This window comes from Panulirus ornatus, chromosome 16 (assembly GCF_036320965.1).
Source record: "Panulirus ornatus isolate Po-2019 chromosome 16, ASM3632096v1, whole genome shotgun sequence".
Lineage (NCBI taxonomy): Eukaryota > Metazoa > Arthropoda > Malacostraca > Decapoda > Palinuridae > Panulirus > Panulirus ornatus.
The window spans coordinates 20,053,241-20,080,374 of record NC_092239.1 but is presented as its reverse complement, the minus strand read 5'-3'; the positions used below and the strand labels follow the sequence as shown (position 1 = coordinate 20,080,374).

Below are 27,134 nucleotides of genomic sequence, written 5' to 3'. Positions count from 1 at the left end.
ACAGAGAAGGGTGCCAAGTAAGGATTTTTTGCTCTAAGACTCAGTCATCTGTTCTTGATGCTAATGCAGAAAATGGCAAATATGTATGAAAAAAAATGTATTTTGTGTGTGTGTGTGTGTGTGTCAGTGTGTATAACCTAACCTACATATAGTTTTGCTGCAAGTAAAAGTCACCTTCAGAGAGGTTGCATCACCATCAATATATAAAAAAAGAGCACTCTTGATGAGAAACCCCTTACTTCAAAAGTACATCATTTCCCTAGTCCTGCACAGAGTGAGGCCTTGAAGCTGGAGGAAATTCATAAAAGGTTCCTGGGGTTTAATATATTCTTTCATACTTTATAGCCATTTCCAATGTAAGAGAGGTAGTGCCAGGAAGAGAAGAAAGGCTGCATCCGCCCACTAGCTGTCATGTGTAATGCACTGGAGCCACAGCTCCTGGACCAAACCAGGCCCCACAGACCTTTCCATGGTTACCCCAGACACTTCAAAAGCCCTGATTCAGTCCACTAACAGCACATCAGTAATAATGAACATACACATTCACCCTGTATCTCAAATCAATTGTTTGTTTTTCACTGTTTTCCTATTAGAATTCTCCCTTACTTAAAATAAAGGATGTGTTCCTGGAAAATGGGGATGATTGTAATAAAAGCAAACTTCTCTTAACATAATAAAAAGTGAGGTATGTTCTAGACCATGAGGAAAACTCAATACTATACATTGTTTTCTCATTAACTGATAAAGTAAACACAAACAATTCATTCATTACATAACATAATTCAGGACAAATACATTATACAAGAATGCAAACTAAACATACTGATTTCTATGTGCTTCAGATGACTGATGACTGTCGTATAGGATGAGAAGGAGCATTAGGGTGCATGAGATAGCAGGCCATCTGAGTTGTCAGCTAACAATGACCGTCACTTTCTCTGTCTTCTTGATTAAATTACTTTTCACTAACAGTACGCTACCCGGGCAATGAATTCTTTAATCTTGGCTGCATTACTGTAGTGTATTGTACATATGCAATATCAGTGAACAGCAGTTTGACAGACAGTCACAGCCTTACTTCTCAGCTCATTTCTCAGAGAAATAAGCACTGTAAGTGAACTGGAGTTCGATAATGTATGGTACATCATCAAATGGGATACATACTGCCAACCTTACAGACTTGGTTAAGTGTAATCAGGTCAGTCATTTTGCTTAATAGAATGTGATCCTGCAAACCATTCTATTCAAACAAGTGTTTTCTACAGAATTTCCTACATGCTGTGTGAGAGATGTGCAGTGCAAATTTTTAAATGAGGCACTTCCTTTGTTCTCACCAAATCACTTAAAAATTCTAACCCTGAAATGCACCATTTATACAAAATTTTTGGTGTCAAAATTAATTTAACCTAAATTTTTCAAAATCACCTTGCTGAAAGTAGGGGAAACATGTACAATGATGTAGAGGAAATTTTCAAAAGTACAGAGAAGTAAGGACTGGAAATCTCAGTTATCAAAATTCATACTGATACATGAATTACATATCATATGGTTATTAACACATGAAATTATGATAATCAAGCCAGATTCATAATTGAAAAAAGGTAAATCAGAGTCTAAGGCTAGAGATTAATACATAAATGAAGTCTACATTCATCGTAAAAGACTTACTTATGATATGATTGTCGAAGAAATGTTAAATGATTAAGGACTGTAATATAAAACAAAGTCAAAGAGCACAAACCTTCCAGCCAAGAGGGATATATACAACATGGTCACATACTGATATGTAGAATTATAACTTCATAGTATTGATCGTTGTTGGTCCTCGTATCACTGTAGTGAGGTAATGACCTGGTCACCATGTGTTATAATGAGTCCATCCAAAATACATGAGATAATACACACCACTCAAATCCATCCTGATACTTAGCAATTGTTACCCAGTATGATAAGCTGGAGGCACATCATGCTCTAGTGTTACAATACACCAGAATTACACACCTGGGTGATGCAGGAACTTACTTGAGGAGCAACACAGACAAACAGATGCAGAAGTTGTGCCTCATTCTATGCTAGCACTTCTCAACCAGCATATGAGGTGTGTGAATGTTTTATGATATTAACAACATCTAAAAATAATACAGTTGTGCAGTTTATGACAATTGTACATCACATTCAAAAACTAAAATCTGTGGGGAAAAAATACTTTTAAAAGAACAGTACATATGACATCATGGAATGTATGTAACAACTTGATACCACCAAACCAAAATATATTTAACAGTAAAGAGGAACATAGCTGATAAGTTTTTCATATATCTTTCTTATAAGATGTAACAGTTAATGCAAGTTGTGAGCATTTAAATCTACAAACAACAATACATTATACAATATATAAATATAACATTTGATATTATCTTGCGATGTAAGCATCAGAAGATGTCAGGACAACACTCAAAACTCAACTGATACAGTGATAACTTGATTTGTGAACTAGTGAGCTACACAGTACTACAGGCCCAAGTGTGCATGTGGACAGTCACCACAAAGCCTGATGACTGAACATTGCATAGTGTAGAATGAGTATGTGGGAATAAGGGAGTGAAGGCAGGCAGGCAAACATGAGGCATGAGGGAAACCTTGTCTTAGGAACCATACATATCATGCACTCATGGTCCATATGAACCGTTTCCATTATCCATAACTCATAATATTGCCTGAAATACCACTGACTGTAAAATGATATATCATACATTTGATCAAACTGCTGAGGTTACAAAATATTAAATTCAGTTTCAAACACATCAACAGAGCCCCCAAATCTCATTGTAACTCATGATGGAGTGAACAGCCAGCCAAAAACCACAAGAAGTTAAGTACATCTTAACAGCACCAGTACATTTATGCCTTGATGTTATCACTTGCTGTGCAAGTAAATTCTTATCTGCACAGGAAAACTCATAAGCTCCTTTACCTACTTCAGCGAGGTAAATTACATGTTGTGGTACTTGTCAAGAAGTAGTTACAGATCCATTTAATTCAAGCCATGAGCAAACCAGTTATGATTACCTAAAATTTGGCAACACAAAGCCTGATTATCTAATATCAAGAAAGGGAAAGACATGGTTATCTATAGTCTAAACAAAACACAATAAAGAACATGGAGTCCCCAGAGAAACAAAAATTTGATTATCTACGACCTGGTTGTACAAAATCATCTTGATACAGATTTTCTAGTGTTGCTGTTCATTTGATATGGGTCATTAAGCAATTATCAAATTACACATATATAAAAAATCTTATATCAGCATAATGTTAATCTTGGTTCTGGTCTACAGCATGTGTATGTCCAGACTGCACAGCAATTCCATAGCTGCTGATGTACTAACAGGTGGATTTGTCGATTTCTTTCTTGTTGAGCAAAGAACATTTAACCATCAACAGTATGAGTTACCCACCTAAAAGAGATTCTTCATACAAGTTCAAGATCATAAGAATGCAGAATGGAACATACTGGGAGCTCAGCGATTAATGTACAAGAAATAAATAAGATTGGATTCTGATGGTTAAAGTCACTCCTATCATGTGTCATGAAACTATAAATGGGTATTTCTCATTGCAGGCAGTGAAATCACAAATGCCTTAATAAACACAACATGAGTTGTGATCAGAAGTCTGCATTGTTTGATTTTAAGAAAGTTTTACGGTACCTAAATCTTACTAAAAGAGATCTGGAAAAGTGTGCTGATGTACTGTTATTAAGGGCATGGAATTGAAACTATAAAAGATATTCCATAACAATATCATCAACGTTATATGTGATTTATATATGCTCCATAAAAATCTTTACTATCCCTATCATCTAATGAACTGGTTAACAGAGAAGATGGATAACTCATTTAAGTTGTGAAAATCGTGTAAAAATTTCCTAAAAATTACAATGTAACTCAATTATTATTGAATTCTGGTTATGTAAACTGTAAAAACTGGTAGGTGTCAGTTCTCATAAGAGTCAATACTCTCAAGACAGTGCATTAATGAATGAATTACCAATATTGCAACATAAGAGTATACTTATGAACTCTCACTGGTCACTTACAAAAGAGGACTAAATATCTCAATATCATGCATACAAGCAAAACCTTCCTTAAAATAAAACATATAAAGTAAACGTGGTCCATAATATGTCTTGACTTTAATTTACAATATCATTAACTATTATAAAATCACACTGATAAAATGTATCATTAATATTACCTGCAGGCCTCTGTGCACTGGTACACACAGTTAAAAGTTTGTCATATTGTGGATTAACTTTTTCTCTACTATACTTCAAGTTCCACCACAACCTCTCTTGCAAAAATAACAGTGCAGCATTGATGCTATTTCAATTCCTTTTAAATATTCCAGAATAATGACGGAAGTTTCTACATGACAATTTCCCAATAACAAGTATTAAAAGGTGTGCTTAATCTGTAACTGCCTTCACATCAGCCAATGTCATCCACGAATGACATAATAGTAGATCATGAGTATAAGGGCCAGGAGCTATTGCAGCAGACCTGGGCATGGTGATCCCTGCCAGTACACAGGTCACAGTGGGTCTTACACCACCCTGACTCAACAACAAGTTTACAGGTACCCAATCTCCTCAATTTCCTTCTTTTTTTTCTTGATGAGGAAATACAGTTCCCTGATGGTAGGGCGGTAGCAGTCAGCGAGAAACTTGTCCATTGTGTGGTAAAGATGCTCCTTTACCCCAGTTAATCCATGGTTCTCATCAGCATAAGTCTGTGTGGGAGAGGTGTAGGGTGATCAAATCTGTAAGATTACATTTTGAAGATAACATTTGATGAATAAAGGATACATTTGATTTTAAAGTAAATTTAGATCCAAAGCAGCTCTCAATTGTATCAGCACGTATAACTCATTAAAATTTACAGTATATGGTTCACTATTCCCATCTATACATCTACTGACATAATGCTACTCTATATAAATGAAACAGTAAAGTAAGGAAAACAACTACATAGGTAATAAAATATGTTTGACAAACTCATATAAAAGGAACTCCATGGAAACTAAAATCATACACGTCTTTAACATGGGTGAAACAGAAAATCATACTTATTAATGTTTCATGTACATTCATAAATTCATTAAAAGAGACCTAGCTCTATTTTCAATTCAAAATTGACATAAAATGTGTTGTTACTGTGTACAGACATTAGGTATTCGTCTGGTAGTATTTACTTCTCTCCCTAGAACATTTCATTCACTGAACATACAACTCATGTGATCAAACTTTTTATTCACATTTCACATGACACTTGACAATATATAATTCACAAAATTTATCTTAAATAATTACCTTAATCACTGGGGTAGCGTGGTTAGAAAACTATCCCTAGACCTTCTGCATATCATATGAGGTGACTTTCCAAATGCAGAGTAAGAAGAATGCTCAAATGAAAACTTCTCAAAGCTCTGGCTGGAAAGTCTAAATATGTGTGGATGTAGCCAGAATGCAGTGAAGGGAAAGACTGGCACTATATTTGATAAGTTGTTCTGGCTCTAAGTGAAACTAAGAGGAAAGGAATAGGGGTAGAATCGTTTGGAGGTATTCTGGATAAAGTCTGAGGTTAGAGTAAGGGCAAGAGAATGGTGAAGGGAGTGACTTCAAAATTGAAATGGGTTAGAATGAAAGTTGAATTTGAGAGATCAGTGAGAGGCAGCATTTATGCATCTGGTAGTGAGAGGACTGAAGAAGAAAGACGTGCTTTCTGGAGGGAATGGAGTGAAAACTTTGGCAATTTTGATGCAAGGGTGATATTGCAGATGAGAGTATAGTTGGGAGCCATAGGGTATCTGGGATAAGTGCACATGGATAAAGCTGTCAGATTTGTGTACTGGAAAAGGACTGATGAGTGGGAATCCTATGTTTAAAAGACTTTTACAGTGCATACTGTAATATACATAGGCGTGTGGGGAGATGTGTCAGTGGGTAATACTGAATTGTATGCTAATTGACAGGCAAGAAATGAAGAGTTGCCGGATGTAAACATGATCAGAAGAGGTGCAGGTGGGATGTCTGATCATTTCCTGAAGGTGGCTAGTGTTAAAATGAGTAGTGGTTTAAAGAAAGGAACAAATGATGTGGGAAAGAAAAAAAAAAAAAAGCTTAAAAAAGAAGTCTGTGTTCAAAGATACTATGAGATAATGAATGAAAGTAAATTGGGTGAGAGTAGATGAAAAAAGGGGAGTAGATGAGGTGTGGAGGATATTTAAGGAAGCAGTGCTTACATGTTTGGGTGAACTGTGTTCTATGTGGAAAGTGGGAAGTGGGCATATGAGAAAGGGTATTAAGTAGTAGGATGAAGAAATCAAACTGCTAGTGAAAGAGAAAAGACAAATGTATGGAAAGTACTAAGATGAAAGGAGTGGATGTGATTGGGAGGTGTACAAAAGGAAGCAGCAAGAGGTCAAGTAAGGATGTAGAAGCAGAAAAAGAGGACAAATGAGAAATGCAGAGAGAGATTATCAATGAACTTCTTGGAGAAAAAGATGTTTTGGAAGGAGGTGAAGTGTAAGGAGAACATGAGAATAAATGGGTGTGACAATGAGGGGGAGCATATGAAAAAGTGGTAAAAGGTAAAAATAAGGGGTAATAATGACAATGAAACGGCATTTTGAAGGACTTAAATGAAAGGGTGGTGAATGAGATGAGTACAGTCTCATCAAAGAACTTCTTGATTCAAGGTAGTCGATCTTGTCCCTGCTAATGGTGTAGGGCATCCTTGGGTAATATATTGATAATTTTTTTTTCATCATTTTGCTTTGTCGCTGTCTCTTGCGTTAGCAAGGTAGCGCAAGGAAACAGACGAAAGAATGGCCCAACCCACCCACATACACATGTATATACATACACATCCACACACGCAAATATACATACCTATACATCTCAATGTATACATATATATACACACAGACATACATACATACACATGCACATAATTCATACTGTCTGCCTTTATTTATTCCCATCACCACCCTGCCACACATGAAATAACCACCCCTCCCCCCAAAATGTACGTGAGGTAGCACTAGGAAAAGACAACATAGGCCACTTTCGTTCACATTCAGTCTCTAGTTGTCATGTAATAATGCACGGAAACCACAGCTCCCTTTCCATAGAACTTTCCATGGTTTACCACAGATGCTTCACATGGCCTGGTTCAATCCATTGACAGCATGTCGACCCCGGTATACCACATCGTTCCAATTCACTCTATTCCTTGCATGCCTTTCACCCTCCTGCATGTTCAAGCCCTGATCACTCAAAATCTTTTTCACTCCATCTTTCCACCTCCAATTTGGTCTCCCACTTCTCCTCGTTCCCTCCACCTCCGACACATACATCCTCTTGGTCAATCTTTCCTCACTCATTCTTTCCATGTGACCAAACCATTTCAAAACACCCTCTTCTGCTCTCTCAACCACACTCTTTTTATTACCACATATCTCTCTTACCCTATTCTTACTCGATCAAACCACCTCACACCACATATTGTCCTCAAACATTTCATTTCCAACACATTCACCCTCCCCCGCACAACTCTATCCATAGCCCATGCCTCGCAACCATATAACATTGTTGGAACAACTATTCCTTCAAACATACCCATTTTTGCTTTCCGAGATAATGTTCTCGACTTCCACACATTCTTCAATGCTCCCACAACTTTCGCCCCCTACCCCACCCTATGGCTCACTTCTGCTTCCATGGTTCCATCTGCTGTCAAATCCACTCCCAGATATCTAAAACACTTCACTTCCTCCAGTTTTTCTCCATTCAAACTCACCTCCCAATTGACTTGTCCCTCAACCCTATTGTACCTAATAACCTTGCTCTTATTCACATTTACTCTCAGCTTTCTTCTTTCACACACTTTACCAAACTCAGTCACCAGCTTCTGAAGTTTCTCACACAAATCAGCCACCAGCACTGTACCATCAGCGGACAACAACTGACTCACTTCCCAAGCTCTCTCATCCACAACAGACTGCATACTTGCCCCCTTTCCAAAACTCTTGCATTCACCTCCCTAACAACCCCATCCATAAACAAATCAAACAACCATGGAGACATCACACACCCCCTGCCGCAAACCTACATTCACTGAGAACCAGTCACTTTCCTCTCTTCCTACACATACACATACCTTACATCCTCGATAAAAAATTTTCACTGCTTCTAACAACTTGCCTCCCACACCATATATTCTTAATACCTTCCACAGAGCATCTCTATCAACTCTATCATATGCTTCTCCAGATCCATAAATGCTAAATACAAATCCATTTGCTTTTCTAAGTATTTCTCACATACATTCTTCAAAGCAAACACCTGATCCACACATCCTCTACCACTTCTGAAACCACACTGCTCTTCCCCAGTCTGATGCTCTGTACATGCCTTCACCCTCTCAATCAACACCCTCCCATATAATTTCCCAGGAATACTCAAACTTATACCTACGTAATTTGAGCACTCACTTTTATCCCCTTTGCCTTTGTACAGTGGTACTATGCATGCATTCTGCCAATCCTCAGGCACCTCACCATGAGTCATACATACATTAAATAACCTTACCAACCAGTCAACAATACAGTCACCCCCTTTTTTAATAAATTCCACTGCAATACCATCCAAACCTGCTGCCTTGCCGGCTTTCATCTTCCGCAAAGCTTTTACTACCTCTTCTCTGTTTACCAAATCATTTTCCCTAACTCTCTCACTTTGCACACCACCACGACCAAAACACCCTATATCTGTCACTCTATCATCAAACACATTCAACAAACCTTCAAAATACTCGCTCCATCTTCTCACATCACCACTACTTGTTATCATCTCCCCATTAGCCCCCTTCACTGAAGTTCCCATTTGTTCAATTGTCTTACGCACTTTATTTACCTCCTTCCTAAACAACTTTTTATTCTCCCTAAAATTTAATGATACTCTCTCTCCCCAACTCTCATTTGCCCTCTTTTTCACCTCTTGCACCTTTCTCTTGACCTCCTGTCTCTTTCTTTTATACATCTCCCACACATTTGCATTATTTCCCTGCAAAAATCGTCCAAATGCCTCTCCCTTCTCTTTCACTAATAATCTTACTTCTTCATCCCACCACTCACTACCCTTTCTAATCTGCCCACATCCCACGCTTCTCATGCCACAAGCATCTTTTGCACAAGCCTTCACTGCTTCCCTAAATACATCCCATTCCATCCCCCACTCCCCTTACATCCTTTGTTCTCACCTTTTTCCATTCTGTACTCAGTCTCTCTTGGTACTTCCTCACACAAGTCTCCCTCCCAAGCTCACTTACTCTCACCACTCTTTTCACCCCAACATTCTCTCTTCTTTCCTGAAAACTTCTACAAATCTTCACCTTCGCCTCCACAAGATAATGATCAGACGTCCCTCCAGTTGCACCTCTCAGCACATTAACATCCAAAGGTCTCTTTCGTGCACCTATCAATTACTACGTAATCCAATAACGCTCTCTGGCCATCTCTCCTACTTACATACGTATACTTATGTATATCTCTCTTTTTAAACCAGGTATTCCCAATCACCTGTCCTTTTTCAGCACATAAATCTACAAGCTCTTCACCATTTCCATTTACAACACTGAACACACCATGTACACCAATTATTCCCTCAACTGCCACATTACTCACTTTTGCATTCAAATTACCCATCACTATGACCCGGTCTCGTGCATCAAAACTACTAACACATTCACTCAGCTGCTCCCAAAATACTTGCCTCTCATGATCTTTCTTCTCATGCCCAGGTGCATATGCACCAATAATCACCCATCTCTCTTTATCCACTTTCAGTTTTACCCATATCAATCTAGAGTTTACTTTCTTACACTCTATCACATACTCCCACCACTCCTGTTTCAGGAGTAGTGCTACTCCTTCCCTTTCTCTTGTCCTCTCACTAACCCCTGACTTTACTCCCAAGACATTTCCAAACCACTCTTCCCCTATACCCTTGAGGTTCGTTTCACTCAGAGCCAAAACATCCAGGTTCCTTTCCTCAAACATACTACCTATCTCTCCTTTTTTCTCATCTTGGTTACATCCACACACATTTAGACACCCCAATCTGAGCCTTCAAGGAGGATGAGCACACCCTGCGTGACTCCTTCTTCTGTTTCCCCTTTTAGAAAGTTAAAATACAAGGAGGGGAGGGTTTCCAGCCCCCCGCTCCCGTCCCCTTTAGTTGCCTTCTTCAACACGTGAGGAATGCGAGGGAAGTATTCTTTCTCCCCTATCCCCAGGGATAAGTAAGTACTACTTCCCTAAATACCTTCCATTCTTCACCCACTCCTCTACTTCATTTATTTTCACCTTTTGCCATTCTCCACTCAATAACCCCTAGTATCTCTCAACATAAGCCTCTTTTCTAAGCTCAATAACTTCCATCTTCCTCATCCTACCTGTATCACTTCTTCTTTTCCAAAGATTCTACAAAATTGTGTCCCCACTAAGAAGACATCCTACCAGCTGCACCTCTCAAGACGTTTACAGCAAAAAGTCTCTCTTTAGCAAGCCTCTCAATTAATGCATAATTCAGTAATGCCTATTTACCATCTAATCCCACTCTCCCACATATACATAAACCCTTGATTTAATGGACCCCGATTTAATGGATTACAGGTTTATGTATCAGGCAAATGATAGTAAATCAAAAATAATTTTAAAAATTAGAAAAAATTAAAAAATATCAAACACCACACCATGCACATTTCATATCTCATTTGTTTTTGGTGGTGTGGGGTATACTTGTTTTGTTTCTGCCTCAGTCTGCCTCAAGCTACTGTGTGGTCAGGATGTATACAGAGAACTGTGACTTTATCAAATGAATTTGCAATCTGTACAATTCAAAATGGCATCAAGTGATAGAGGAGTTAAAAGAAAGCGTGTGAACTGTATATTTTATTAGTCTATTGTAATAAAAAATTGCCCATATGTCACATTCTTGATTTAATAGACTTTCAGCATTAACGAACACCATCTCCCCGTGATAAGTCCATTAAACTGAGGGTTTTCTGTACTTATGTATGTCCCTCTTTTTAAACCAGGTATTCCCAAAAACTAATCCTTTTTTGCGGCACATAACTCCACATTCACAAAACTAGGTATCCTTGACTGCCACATGCATACATCTACTGAAAGGGCAATATAACAAAAACTGTAGTGATGTAAAGTGTGTGTGTATCTACGAGAGGAGAGTGAGAAGGACTTGAACAGGAAATGTTCAGTATCTTTGTCATGGTAATTCCATTGTGGATATGAATGGACTTGGGATATGTTAATTCAGTGTTTGTAGTAAAGTAAGAATGGGTGATGTCAAAATCATATGCAGGAAAGTGACTCATGTTTATTTAGGGAGTGTAGTTTCAGATGGGTGTATATCTGTGTGTATGTGGTTTGTCAGAATTAGGTTTGCTAGGGATGGCGGGATCTATGAGTAGTGCTTGCTGAAATGTGATGCAGGACTAGAATTTTTATTTCTACAAGGAGGTAAGTGGTTAGTGATGGAATGGTTTGGTTTAAAGGGGTATGGTGCTGTTGCAAAGACTGAGTGTTGAGCATGATGAACTGAGATTCTACAGGGAGAATCATTGTTTCGTTGTGTAGGTGCTGAATGTTTGTGGTTGCTGGGCAGCCAGTGACTGCTCTGATTACTTTATTGTGGATGGTTTGCAGCACTGCTATATTTGCTGTAAAGAGGGTGGGTGAATAGGCAGGTGAAGCACAGTTTAAGTTGGAGCAGTTGAATTATTTGTTTGGGGATACTAAGGGATTCTTTTCTATCCAAATCTGGTACCAGTGTTCTCCGAGGGTGGTTGGATTGTTATTGCCTTTCTTTTGATGTTTGTGGAGTGGGAAGTGAATGTGAATGTATGTCATGTTAGATGGAGTTATGCTGAGCAAAGGCAATTGGTCAATGAAGATGATGAGACGGTGCAGGTTTGATTCACGTCTTTCTGAGGTTAAAAGCGTGACTGAAGACTTCTGTGGATAACAACATTCTTTCAGGCAAAGTCAGTGTTCTAATTGTGAGATGAATTGTTGCATGTTTAATGCTACTTGCATAGTGTCAAAGTGCTGTGATGTGACCATAAGGTCAGCTGCACAGAGAGGACCTTCACACCATGGTATGGAAGTTCATCTAGAAAAATAACAGAAAGAGTTTGAGAAAGAACTGATCCTTCAGGAAACCCAATGAAGAGATTATGGACTTCAGAGGTTTTTCCTGTGTGAGTTAGCTCACCACTTTTTGTCACTGTTGTGGAAGGTAGTCAAGTATCTTTTTACGTGAGGATATATCAGAAATGTGTCAAATGCTTTGCTGATTGTGTTGCTACTGGATATATCAGGAATGTGTCAAATGCTTTACTGATTGTGTTGCTACTATGTTGAATGGAGGCTGTGGATGGTTAAAGCAATCCAGGATATTCCATGTGACATCTGAACTGGTTGGGTCTAAAGCTATGTTGTGTATGTGACAATGGGTTATTTTGCTTGATTCTCTTATGGATAGGATAAGTTTTTTCAAAGAGTTTGGATACTGAAGACAGAATTACTATAGGAAGGTAAGATGAGGAAAAGCTAGGAGGTTTGCTGGGTTTTAAAACTGGTGCTATGCTGGCAAGTTTCTAGATGTTAGGGATTTTTATGTGTGACCAGGGATAGTTGAAGATATCTGTAAATTAGACTGTAAAAGTCTAATATGTTGCCAGGGCGCGTTGCTGGAGAGTTTTTAAAGGTTTACCTGAGTTGTGTCAAAGGGAGTGAAAGTTAGGCAAACAGTTGTTTTGGAATGGATCTTTTGTGTATGTTTTTCATGACTCCTGGTAAGTGGCTGATTTTTTGGCAATGTTTCATGAGTATATTCATGTGTTCTTTGGGAGAAGGGATGTTGCTGCATTGGGTTAGAAAAGTAATCATGCAGGATTTTATTCAAATATGGGTAAGAGTATTACTACTGGGTATAAATACCCAAATCGGAGGAAAAAATATTAAAGTAATATCACCAGGATGATATGCCATCAACCCAGATTGCTGGAAATGCTTACTCTAAATAGGAGGAGAAAGTAAACAGAGCACAATGTACATGATTATAGTAACATGTTATTCTGTACCATTTGCTGGAAGAGAACCCCTTCATCCACCAGAGCTTTGGCGAGCATCATGGAGTGATGGTAGTGCACATTATCATCTGCTGTACCATGGATTAGCAGGAACATCTTCTCCTTCAAGTTGCCAGCCACCTTGGTGGCATCAGCAGCTTCATAGCCCTTATAGTTGCTACCTGGGTGCACATGTGGTGAACCCATGTACCTTTCTGTATAAACTGAATCTGTGGAGGAAGGCATGTAGCGGGTCAGACCAATGAAGTTATTTGTATTCATGGTAAAGTCTGTACTTTATAGATTGAGATAGATGTGTAAGCCAAGCCAAAATACAAAATATAAAATGAATTCTATCCATGATGGATTGAGTAAATATAGAAATTAACAGAACAAATACATTATATTTGGTGCACTCTGTACTGTATCGATGAAGGTGAATGCATAACCATACTCTGATAAAAGATGCATATACCTAATGAATTCTTCATCTTTTAGATTGTATGTCTAGTAGAGAACATATATGATTAAATCTTCATTCTGAAAATACAACAGGCTATTGTATACACAGTGAACTCTGTATTTCATACAAACAGGAGATTGTGAGGGTATGTAAGTGTGTGTGTGTGTGTGTGTGTGTGTGTGTGTGTGTGTGTGTGTGTGTGTGTGTGTGTGTGAACTGCCAAATTTCCCATTTGTACTGAAATGGGAGGGTGTTTTACATTCATGGTGCCCCATCTCTTGGCACTCTCTTCTATCTTAACCTTGATATCATGTATGCTGCCTACATTAACTGTGTCCTCAGTCATTCTGTACCATTCATCCATCACTTTTGTAAAAGTATTTCTTGACATCCTTACTTGCAAGTTTCTCACTCAAGTACATGCTATGTCCTATGCTTTCTCTATCTCTGCATCTTTCAAGGAACTGTCCACTGTCCACTTCACCAATCTCTTTTAAAAACTGAGAGATTGCGATCAGGTCAACTCTCAACCTTCTCTCTTCCAAGGTGGGTAAATCTAAATCCTCCTGAGGTTTTCTGTAGTTTAGCTCTCTTAATTCTGGTACAATCTTTGCTGCCCTCCTCTGAACCTTCTCTGTGAGTTTGATGTGCTTCTTTAGGTGCAATGACCAAACCTGAGAGGCATATTCTAGTTTTGGAATGATGTAGGATATGAATGGCTTGCTAAATATTTCCATTCCATATACTTGAAAGGTATTGTAAAATTTGCCAGCAGACAGTTTGTCTCTTTAACTATTCTTATAAAATGGGACTCTGGTGACAGGTTAGGGACAATGTCTACTCTCAAGTCCCTCTTCACGCACAATCCAGAAGCTTATTTCCTAGCTTAGCATATAATAATCATATTGAGGCTATTTTTTGCTTTGTCCCATTCTCATTACATCAACTGCATTTCAGACCAACTTTGGAGTCTGTTTAGATCCCATTGTAAAAGGATGAAATTTTCCTCACTTTTCACTTCCCTTGTGACCTTTTCATCATCTGAAAGCATATTAAGGTAGGATTCTATACTTTTGCAGAAGTCATTATTATGGATCAAGGAGAGTAATGGTCCAAGAACTGAACCCTGTGGCAGTCTGCTGATCACCTCACCCCATTTGGAAAGATGCTATGCATTGAAATCAAAACTATAGTAAACAGTAAAGAGGTTATAATAGTAGGAGACTTCAACACTCCAAACATAAACTGGAACACATTAACAGGTGACAGAGAGGGAATGAGACTAACAGAACTGATTGAAGACACTTTTCTATAACAGTTAACTAAAAAACCAACTATAGGTAAAAACACTCTTGATCTTGTCCTCACCAGTGAAACAAACTTAATCAACTATGCAAAGTTGGCGAGAGTTTTTCAAACAGCGATCACATTTTGATTATATTAGAGATAAATTTAGATTTCAAAATGTATGACAACAAACTCTTGATCCCAGATTAAAGGCGAGCAAACTTTGAAAACATTAGACACAAAATTTGCAGTACCAAATGGACAAAACTTTTTGACATTCACTCAGTAGAGGGAATGTGGAATAATTCTCAAAACACACTACTCAAGATTGAAAATAAACATATTTATTTATATTTATCATACTTTGTCGTTGTCTCCCACATTAGCGAGGTAGCGCAAGGAAACAGATGAAAGAATGGCCCAACCCACCCACATATACATGTATATACATGCACGTCCACACATGCACATATACATACCTATACATTTCAACGTATACATATACATATACATATATACACATATATGTGTGTATATATATATGTATATTATCCCTGGGGATAGGGGTGAAAGAATACTTCCCACGTATTCCTCGCGTGTCGTAGAAAGCGACTAGAGGGGACGGGAGCGGGGGGCCGGAAATCCTCCCCTCCTTGTATTAACTTTCTAAAATGGGAAACAGAAGAAGGAGTCACGCGGGGAGTGCTCATCCTCCTCGAAGGCTCAGAGTGGGGTGCCTAAATGTGTGTGGATGTAACCAAGATGTGAAAAAAGGAGAGATAGGTAGTATGTTTGAGGAAAGGAACCTGGATGTTTTGGCTCTGAGTGAAACGAAGCTCAAGGGTAAAGGGGAAGAGTGGTTTGGAAATGTCTGGGGAGTGAAGTCAGGGGTTAGTGAGAGGACAAGAGCAAGGGAAGGAGTAGCAATACTCCTGAAACAGGAGTTGTGGGAGTATGTGATAGAATGTAAGAAAGTAAATTCTCGATTAATATGGGTAAAATTGAAAGTTGATGGAGAGAGGTGGGTGATTATTGGTGCATATGCACCTGGGCATGAGAAGAAAGATCATGAGAGGCAAGTGTTTTGGGAGCAGCTAAATGAGTGTGATAGCGGTTTTGATACACGAGACCGGGTTATAGTGATGGGTGATTTGAATGCAAAGGTGAGTAATGTGGCAGTTGAGGGAATAATTGGTGTGCATGGGGTGTTCAGTGTTGTAAATGGAAATGGTGAGGAGCTTGTAGATTTATGTGCTGAAAAAGGACTGATGATTGGGAATACCTGGTTTAAAAAGCGAGATATACATAAGTATACTTATGTAAGTAGGAGAGATGGCCAGAGAGCGTTATTGGATTACGTGTTAATTGACAGGCGTGCGAAAGAGAGACTTTTGGATGTCAATGTGCTGAGAGGTGCAACTGGAGGGATGTCTGATCATTATCTTGTGGAGGCTAAGGTGAAGATTAGTATGGGTTTTCAGAAAAGAAGAGTGAATGTTGGGGTGAAGAAGGTGGTGAGAGTAAGTGAGCTTGGGAAGGAGACCTGTGTGAGGAAGTATCAGGAGAGACTGTGTACAGAATGGAAAAAGGTGAGAACAATGGAAGTAAGGGGAGTGGGGGAGGAATGGGATGTATTTAGGGAATCAGTGATGGATTGCGCAAAAGATGCTTGTGGCATGAGAAGAGTGGGAGGTGGGCTGTTTAGAAAGGGAAGTGAGTGGTGGGATGAAGAAGTAAGAGTATTAGTGAAAGAGAAGAGAGAGGCATTTGGACGATTTTTGCAGGGAAAAAATGCAATTGAGTGGGAGAAGTATAAAAGAAAGAGACAGGAGGTCAAGAGAAAGGTGCAAGAGGTGAAAAAAAGGGCAAATGAGAGTTGGGGTGAGAGAGTATCAGTAAATTTTAGGGAGAATAAAAAGATGTTCTGGAAGGAGGTAAATAAGGTGCGTAAGACAAGGGAGCAAATGGGAACTTCAGTGAAGAGCGTAAATGGGGAGGTGATAACAAGTAGTGGTGATGTGATAAGGAGATGGAATGAGTATTTTGAAGGTTTGTTGAATGTGTCTGATGACAGAGTGGCAGATATAGGGTGTTTGGGTCGAGGTGGTGTGCAAAGTGAGAGGGTTAGGGAAAATGATTTGGTAAACAGAGAAGAGGTAGTAAAAGCTTTGCGGAAGATGAAAGCCGGCAAGGCAGCAGGTTTGGATGGTATTGCAGTGGAATTTATTAAAAAAGGGGGTGACTGTATTGTTGACTGGTTGGTAAGGTTATTTAATGTATGTATGACTCATGGTGAGGTGCCTGAGGATTGGCGGAATGCGTGCATAGTGCCATTGTACAAAGGCAAAGGGGATAAGAGTGAGTGCTCAAATTACAGAGGTATAAGTTTGTTGAGTATTCCTGGTAAATTATATGGGAGGGTATTGATTGAGAGGGTGAAGGCAGGTACAGAGCATCAGATTGGGGAAGAGCAGTGTGGTTTCAGAAGTGGTAGAGGATGTGTGGATCAGGTGTTTGCTTTGAAGAATGTATGTGAGAAATACTTAGAAAAGCAAATGGATTTGTATGTAGCATTTATGGATCTGGAGAAGGCATATGATAGAGTTGATAGAGATGCTCTGTGGAAGGTATTAAGAATATATGGTGTGGGAGGCAAGTTGTTAGAAGCAGTGAAAAGTTTTTATCGAGGATGTAAGGCATGTGTACGTGTAGGAAGAGAGGAAAGTGATTGGTTCTCAGTGAATGTAGGTTTGCGGCAGGGGTGTGTGATGTCTCCATGGTTGTTTAATTTGTTTATGGATGGGGTTGTTAGGGAGGTAAATGCAAGAGTCTTGGAAAGAGGGGCAAGTATGAAGTCTGTTGGGGATGAGAGAGCTTGGGAAGTGAGTCAGTTGTTGTTCGCTGATGATACAGCGCTGGTGGCGGATTCATGTGAGAAACTGCAGAAGCTGGTGACGGAGTTTGGTAAAGTGTGTGGAAGAAGAAAGTTAAGAGTAAATGTGAATAAGAGCAAGGTTATTAGGTACAGTAGGGTTGAGGGTCAAGTCAATTGGGAGGTGAGTTTGAATGGAGAAAAACTGGAGGAAGTGAAGTGTTTTAGATATCTGGGAGTGGATCTGTCAGCGGATGGAACCATGGAAGCGGAAGTGGATCATAGGGTGGGGGAGGGGGCGAAAATTTTGGGAGCCTTGAAAAATGTGTGGAAGTCGAGAACATTATCTCGGAAAGCAAAAATGGGTATGTTTGAAGGAATAGTGGTTCCAACAATGTTGTATGGTTGCGAGGCGTGGGCTATGGATAGAGTTGTGCGCAGGAGGATGGATGTGCTGGAAATGAGATGTTTGAGGACAATGTGTGGTGTGAGGTGGTTTGATCGAGTAAGTAACGTAAGGGTAAGAGAGATGTGTGGAAATAAAAAGAGCGTGGTTGAGAGAGCAGAAGAGGGTGTTTTGAAATGGTTTGGTCACATGGAGAGAACGAGTGAGGAAAGATTGACCAAGAGGATATATGTGTCGGAGGTGGAGGGAACGAGGAGAAGAGGAAGACCAAATTGGAGGTGGAAAGATGGAGTGAAAAAGATTTTGTGTGATTGGGGCCTGAACATGCAGGAGGGTGAAAGGAGGGCAAGGAATAGAGTGAATTGGAGCGATGTGGTATACCGGGGTTGACGTTCTGTCAGTGGATTGAATCAAGGCATGTGAAGTGTCTGGGGTAAACCATGGAAAGCTGTGTAGGTATGTATATTTGCGTGTGCTGATGTATGTATATATGTGTGTATGGGGGTGGGTTGGGCCATTTCTTTCGTCTGTTTCCTTGCGCTACCTCGCAAACGCGGGAGACAGCGACAAAGTATAATAAATATAAAATAAATATATACACATATACACATATACATATATACACATGTACATAATTCATACTGTCTGCCCTTATTCATTCCCGTCGCCACCCCACCACTCATGAAATGAAAACCCCCTCCCCCCTCACGTGCGCAAGGTAGCGCTAGGAAAAGACAACAAAGGCCACATTCGTTCACACTCAGTCTCTAGCTGTCATGTATAATGCACCGAAACCACAGCTCCCTTTCCACATCCAGGCCCCACAGAACTTTCCATGGTTTACCCCAGACGCTTCACATGCCCTGGTTCAATCCATTGACAGCACGTCGACCCCGGTATACCACATCGTTCCAATTCACTCTATTCCTTGCACACCTTTCACCCTCCTGCATGTTCAGGCCCCAATCACTCAAAATCTTTTTCACTCCATCTTTGTACCTCCAATTTGGTCTCCCACTTCTCGTTCCCTCCACCTCTGACACATATATAAACATTTTTTTTTTTTTTTTTTTTTGCTTTGTTGCTGTCTCCCGCGTTTGCGAGGTAGCGCAAGGAAACAGACGAAAGAAATGGCCCAACCCACCCCCATACACACATATATACATACATCAGCACACGCAAATATACATACCTACACAGCTTTCCATGGTTTACCCCAGACACTTCACATGCCTTGATTCAATCCACTGACAGAACGTCAACCCCGGTATACCACATCGCTCCAATTCACTCTATTCCTTGCCCTCCTTTCACCCTCCTGCATGTTCAGGCCCCAATCACACAAAATCTTTTTCACTCCATCTTTCCACCTCCAATTTGGTCTTCCTCTTCTCCTCGTTCCCTCCACCTCCGACACATATATCCTCTTGGTCAATCTTTCCTCACTCGTTCTCTCCATGTGACCAAACCATTTCAAAACACCCTCTTCTGCTCTCTCAACCACGCTCTTTTTATTTCCACACATCTCTCTTACCCTTACGTTACTTACTCGATCAAACCACCTCACACCACACATTGTCCTCAAACATCTCATTTCCAGCACATCCCTCCTCCTGTGCACAACTCTATCCATAGTCCACGCCTTGCAACCATACAACATTGTTGGAACCACTATTCCTTCAAACATACCCATTTTTGCTTTCCGAGATAATGTTCTCGACTTCCACACATTCTTCAAGGCCCCCAGAATTTTCGCCCCCTCCCCCACCCTATGATCCACTTCCGCTTCCATGGTTCCATCCGCTGCCAGATCCACTCCCAGATATCTAAAATACTTCACTTCCTCCAGTTTTTCTCCATTCAAACTCACCTCCCAATTGACTTGATCCTCAACCCTACTGTACCTAATAACCTTGCTCTTATTCACATTCACTCTTAACTTTCTTCTTTCACACACTTTACCAAACTCAGTCACCAGCTTCTGCAGTTTCTCACATGAATCAGCCACCAGCGCTGTATCATCAGCGAACAACAACTGACTCACTTCCCAAGCTCTCTCATCCCCAACAGACTTCATACTTGCCCCTCTTTCCAAAACTCTTGCATTCACCTCCCTAACAACGCCATCCATAAACAAATTAAACAACCATGGAGACATCACACACCCCTGCCGCAAACCTACATTCACTGAGAACCAGTCACTTTCCTCTCTTCCTACACATACACATGCCTTACATCCTCGATAAAAACTTTTCACTGCTTCTAACAACTTGCCTCCCACACCATATATTCTTATTACCTTCCACAGAGCATCTCTATCAACTCTATCATATGCCTTCTCCAGATCCATAAATGCTACATACAAATCCATTTGCTTTTCTAAGTATTTCTCACATACATTCTTCAAAGCAAACACCTGATCCACACATCCTCTACCACTTCTGAAACCACACTGCTCTTCCCCAATCTGATGCTCTGTACATGCCTTCACCCTCTCAATCAATACCCTCCCATATAATTTGCCAGGAATACTCAACAAACTTATACCTCTGTAATTTGAGCACTCACTCTTATCCCCTTTGCCTTTGTACAATGGCACTATGCACGCATTCCGCCAATCCTCAGGCACCTCACCATGAGTCATACATACATTAAATAACCTTACCAACCAGTCAACAATACAGTCACCCCCTTTTTTAATAAATTCCACTGCAATACACCATCCAAACCTGCTGCCTTCCCGGCTTGCAATATTTCAAAACCATCATGGATGAATAGGAGAATAGAAGGACTATTTGCCAAAAGAAGAAAACATAAGAAATTCAAATCAATGGGAATCAATGAAAATAGCCAGGAATCGATCAAAATCCAAAGAGGATTGTAAGAAGGTCATAAAACAGAGTAAATGTGAGGAAGAAAAAAGAATTTCCTTGAAAGTTAAGAATAATCCTAAGGAATTCTACAAATATATAAGATAAAGGAGGACAGTAAAAGAAGTAACTGGATCACAAAGAAACAAACATGACACATTAACTACTGATGACAAGGACATGGCTACCATACTAAATTATTCCTTTAACTCCATATTCACAATTGAAGAAACATCTTGAATACCACAACCAATGAAAATGCTTCAAGGATCTGATGAAGAAGAGTTGAAAGTTAGAGAAATAAAGAGCTCTGAAGTACTTAAATGCCTGGACCAATTAAATCTTAATAAATTCAATGGCCCAGATAACTTAGCTCCAATATTTTTAAAGAGCTCAGGAGACAGCTGATATAACCTCATAACAAAAATATTCAACAAATTTTTATCGGATGGTCAGGTGCTAACTGACTGGAAATTAGCAAATGTTACTCCTATATATGAAAAAGGAGACTAAAAGTGTGCCTTGAACTACATCGTTCATTTAGCCTTATGTCAGAGTTGGGTAAAATGATGGAAAAAATAATTCAGGGTAAAATGTTTACATCTCTATAAGATCACAAACTTATATTGGACAACCAATATAGTTTCTGCAACAGATCATGCCTCACAAATTCACTGGAATTTTTTAATGTTATTTATCAGAATTGGGACAAAAAAGTACCATCTGATGTAGTATGTTTAGATTTCCAAAAGGCTTTTGATAAATTATCTCACAAGAGACTTTTACATAAACTCAAAGCACATAAAATCTGTGAAGAACTTTGTACATGGATCAGAGACTGGCTTACCAGAAGAAAGCAGCATGCAGTATTAAATGGTGAAGCCTCAGATTCACTAAAGGTAACAAGTGGTGTGCCACGGGAGTAAGTCCTAGACCCAATTCTTTTCATAATATACATTAATGACCTAGAACTTGGTCTTATGTCTAAGAACTCCAAATTTGCTGAGAATACTAAACTAGGAGGTAGAGCTGTAAACAGGCAGGACTGTAAAATGATTTAAAGAGATCTTAACTCACTAGCAGAGTGGTCAGACAGATGGCAAATGAAGTTTAATGCAGACAAGTATAAATTTATGCACTTTGGAGACAAGAATATGTTATGACTACAAACTATTCAGAAACTCTCTAACAAAAGTAAATGAAGAAAAGGATCTTGGAGTTGTCATTATCAACAATCTGAAGCACACTAAACAGTGTCAACCAGCAAGTGAAAAAGGCAACCAAATGTTAGATTTCATAGTCAGGAACATGGATTACAAGACACCAGAAACATTTCTCAAGCTTTATAATTCCCTAGAAAGACCACACCTTGAATATGCAGTCCAGTTTTAGCCCCAAAACTATAAAAAAAAGACAAGGAAAAATTGGAGCAAATACAAAGACGTGTGACAAAATTTATCCCATCCCTTAGAAATCTGGCATACAAAAAGAGGATGAAATGAGTGGACCTCTTCTCCCTTAGAAAGTATAGACTTCATGGCTACTTAATCCAAGTGTTCAAAATTCTGAACAAGTTCGATACAGTAAATCACAAACATCTTTTTGAAATACATAAAAATATGATTACCAGGACAAATGGAATAAAACTCAAAGCTAAAAGATATCATATGGACATGGGAAAAGCTTCCTTTCTTATACAGATGTTGTAAATGCTAAGACTATAAATACCTTCAAAAGTCATTTTGACAAATATTTCATATATTCAGGTATACTCTGAGAAAAATGCCAGAAATAAACTGTATAAATGAGAGCAGTAACAGGGACACTAGAATGCTAATGTGCAGCAGTCAGGAGTTGGTGATAGCTTAAAAAACTGCTAAAAGAAATTACATTTTCCTGTCAGTTAGGCTCCTTTGTTTTTTTTACCAGACACCCCAGTTGTGGGCCAATCAGGCCTCCTGTTGTCTATCTTTCTCATGTAAACTCATGTAAATGCATGCATCCTTTGTTTCCTCCCACTCAGATAATTTTCTATCCATTGAAGGAGTTTCCTTCCTTATTTCTGTTTTGTGATCCAGCTTCTTAATCAGCCTCCTGTGTGGTACACTGTCAAATACCTTGTGCAAGGCAAGATACAGACAGTTCAACCACCCTTCTCTTATGTCCACAACTGATCTCATTCTCTCGTACAACTCGAGGTTAGTTACACAACCTTCCCTTACTTTCTAGTAATCTTTTCCAGAAATGTAAACACCACACTCATTAGTAAGACTGCTCTGTAGTTCAAAACTTGCTTCGTCTCCTTTCTTACATACAAGTCTTGTGTTTGCCCTTCCCCATTCCCTTTGTACTGTGCCTATCTCTGATGACATCTTGAGCAGTAATTCAAGCAGTCTATCTGCACACCTCAGTAGCACATATAATGAAATTTCATCTGGACAATTGGCCTTGTATGGGGCAAGTCCTTTTAGTATTCTGTTAATATCTTTTCTAAATAACTTAACAATTTCCAAGACCTCCAACCCATTCCATCTTAATGGTGTTGGGGCTATAGTGTCTTCTACAGTGAGAACACATTTGAACTAAATATTAATTCTTTCATATAGCCTTACATCAAAATCTAAAATTTTTCCCTGTGATTCCCTTAGCCTGATTAGCTCTTCATTAACTAACAAGTGGCTACAAATAAATTCATGGAACAGTTTTGGATTTTCAGCTGTCTTGCCCACAAGACTCTTTTCAGAATTTCTTTGTTCCCTTTTGTATCCTGCTATATTTGTTTCATGCTCTCTTAAACTTTTCAACTGGTAGCTAGCAAAAGTGCCATCTATTTAAGGTATGAGCACTGTAATTTTCACAGAACCTCTCAACACAATGCCCTTGTTCCTGAATACAGAATTCTATTTTCCCATCTATGTTTACATATAGATTATTGAGGTTCACGTAGTTTCCACAATTATATCTCCTCTTTGTTTTCTAACTTCTCTCTTAATTTCCTCTTTTACTAAATATTCAAACTTGAGCATAACTTGATCACTTCTTCCTACTGGTGTGTCGTATATAAATGCTAGCATAAGTCTAGTTTGCGGCAGGGGTGTGTGATGTCTCCATGGTTGTTTAATTTGTTTATGGATGGGGTTGTTAGGGAGGTAAATGCAAGAGTCCTGGAAAGAGGGGCAAGTATGAAGTCTGTTGGGGATGAGAGAGCTTGGGAAGTGAGTCAGTTGTTGTTCGCTGATGATACAGTGCTGGTGGCTGATTCATGTGAGAAACTGCAGAAGCTGGTGACTGAGTTTGGTAAAGTGTGTGGAAGAAGAAAGTTAAGAGTAAATGTGAATAAGAGCAAGGTTATTAGGTACAGTAGGGGTGAGGGTCAAGTCAATTGGGAGGTGAGTTTGAATGGAGAAAAACTGGAGGAAGTGAAGTGTTTTAGATATCTGGGAGTGGATCTGTCAGCGGATGGAACCATGGAAGCGGAAGTGGATCATAGGGTGGGGGAGGGGGCGAAAATTTTGGGAGCCTTGAAAAATGTGTGGAAGTCGAGAACATTATCTCGGAAAGCAAAAATGGGTATGTTTGAAGGAATAGTGGTACCAACAATGTTGTATGGTTGCGAGGCGTGGGCTATGGATAGAGATGTGCGCAGGAGGATGGATGTGCTGGAAATGAGATGTTTGAGGAAAATGTGTGGTGTGAGGTGGTTTGATCGAGTAAGTAACGTAAGGGTAAGAGAGATGTGTGGAAATAAAAAGAGCGTGGTTGAGAGAGCAGAAGAGGGTGTTTTGAAATGGTTTGGGCACATGGAGAGAATGAGTGAGGAAAGATTGACCAAGAGGATATATGTGTCGGAGGTGGAGGGAACGAGGAGAAGAGGGAGACCAAATTGGAGGTGGAAAGATGGAGTGAAAAAGATTTTGTGTGATCGGGGCCTGAACATGCAGGAGGGTGAAAGGAGGGCAAGGAATAGAGTGAATTGGAGCGATGTGGTATACAGGGGTTGACGTGCTGTCAGTGGATTGAATCAAGGCATGTGAAGCGTCTGGGGTAAACCATGGAAAGCTGTGTAGGTATGTATATTTGCGTGTGTGGACGTGTGTATGTACATGTGTATGGGGGGGGGGTTGGGCCATTTCTTTCGTCTGTTTCCTTGCGCTACCTCGCAAAAGCGGGAGACAGCGACAAAGTATAAAAAAAAAAAAAAAAAAAAAAAAAAAGTCTAGTAATGAAGATGTATCAGTCCCTCTCACCAAAGTGTGCTTCTGTGACATGCTGGTACAGGATATTTTCTTGCATACACTCTGAAAATTTGAGTTTCAATGACACCATGTCACCATAACAATTCAAATTTCCATACTTTATCTCCTTAAAGTTGGCAACTCCCACTATAACTACTTTTACCATCTTTGAGAAGTGAGTATTTCACTGCTTCACTTACTGAAAGGGCCACTTACAGCTGTTTCTTGAAACTTTAGGTTTTTTATCAAGGTGGATTATCCTCTCCCTCCTTTACCTTTTCTTTACTTACTTGCTATCATGCATCCTTCTGGGCAGAGCTGGTGAATACTTTTCTCATTGGTATGCTTAATCTCCATGTCTCTACCAATATCAGATGCACTTTCCCTTATAGGATCCTTGAATTCCACTTTCTATCATTAACTGCTAATCCATCAACACTTGAATATATTACTTTCAATCTGACATACTATCTCTTAACTCTCCTGTCCTCTATACAATTTTATCATGGCAATCTCTTCCTCTCGCCAGATGTGACGTTTCTGACTGCAATCTTTGTTTTTCTCCTCTCTTTGATTTATCAAACTCCCACTGAATTACACCATACCTTTAAGATTCTTAGCTTTCTTTCTAAGTATTTCCGAGCTTGATGACTCCAAGTCAAATGTAACCATAGCTGGTCATCCCCTAACATTTCAGTTATAACCTCCTATTCTTCTCCTTTCCTTTATCATGGAAATTGTTTCTGACTGTCCTACAGCCTTCAGCAATCTTTTAATATGCATTTCCTCTTTTCTTTCCCTATTTTCCTTATCTAGTGAATGATCTTCCAATCTAAAAATATCAGTGATTTATGTCCATCCGCCTCGTGCTTCAATATTTCAAATTTTGGTGCCACCCAATTTTTAGTAGTGTCAACTTCTGTGTCTACATCTTTCTCTATAATCTCTCTTTTGGCTATTCCTTGAATGCTTCATCTCTAACAGGGCATATTACTCTTTCAACCACTTAACCCAATTTCCTGTATACTTCTGTTTGTGTCACTCAGAACCTAAGCTCTTCATTCTTAGTACTCTAGTGATCTGCTTCTGAATTTGTTTTTTCTAATCATCCTGCCCTCTACTTTCATCAGTCTCTATAAGCATATCTGTCTTTTTTCTACTTTATCAGCTTTTGATACTATTCTAGAAGATCAATACATAATCTAATTATAATTCCCACTGACCAAACCCTGACTTTACTCCCAAGACATTTCCAACCATTCTTCCCTGAGGTTAAGGAGAAAGAATTCTACCTCTGTATCCTCTTGTGTCGTAGAAGGCAACTAAAGGGTAGCATGAAAAAGAGGCTGAAAACCCTCCCATTCTTGTTTTTCAATTCCTAAAAGAGGAAATAGAAGGAGAAGCCAAGTAGGGAGTGCACATCCTCCTTGAAGGCTTATATTGAGGTTTCTGAATGTGAGTGGATGTAACCAAGATGGGAACAGAGAAGAGATTGATGAAAGAAACTTGGATGTTCTGGCTCTAGGAGAAACAAAGCTCACGGGTAAAGGAGACGAATAGTTTGGAAAAGTCTCAGGAGTAAAGTCAGGGGTTGGTGAGAGGACAAGAGCTAAGGAAGGAGTACTACTCCTGATGCAGGAGTTGTGGGAGTGTGTGATAAAGTGTCAATGTGAAACTCTAGATTGATGTGGGTAAAACTAAAGTGGATGGCAAGAGGTGGCTGATTACTGGTGCTTATGCACCATGAGAAGAAAGATCATGAGAGGCAAATGTTTTGGGAGCAC

The 27,134-nt window shown here is 39.4% G+C and overlaps 1 protein-coding gene across 5 annotated transcripts in view; it reads right to left on the bottom strand.

The window, feature by feature from the left end:
• Positions 1–717: 717 nt before the first annotated feature.
• Dpp10 (Dipeptidyl peptidase 10) overlaps positions 718–27,134 on the bottom strand; it is a 788,027-nt gene continuing 761,610 nt past the window's right edge. For all 5 annotated transcript variants that reach the window (XM_071671396.1, XM_071671390.1, XM_071671391.1 and 2 more), the window contains 2 exons: positions 13,230–13,447; positions 718–4,791 (listed from right to left, as the gene is read on the bottom strand). In XM_071671396.1, the coding sequence (XP_071527497.1) occupies positions 4,633–4,791; positions 13,230–13,447 (377 nt within the window). In that variant the 3' untranslated portion in view covers positions 718–4,632. The remainder of the gene's footprint in view (positions 4,792–13,229; positions 13,448–27,134) is intronic.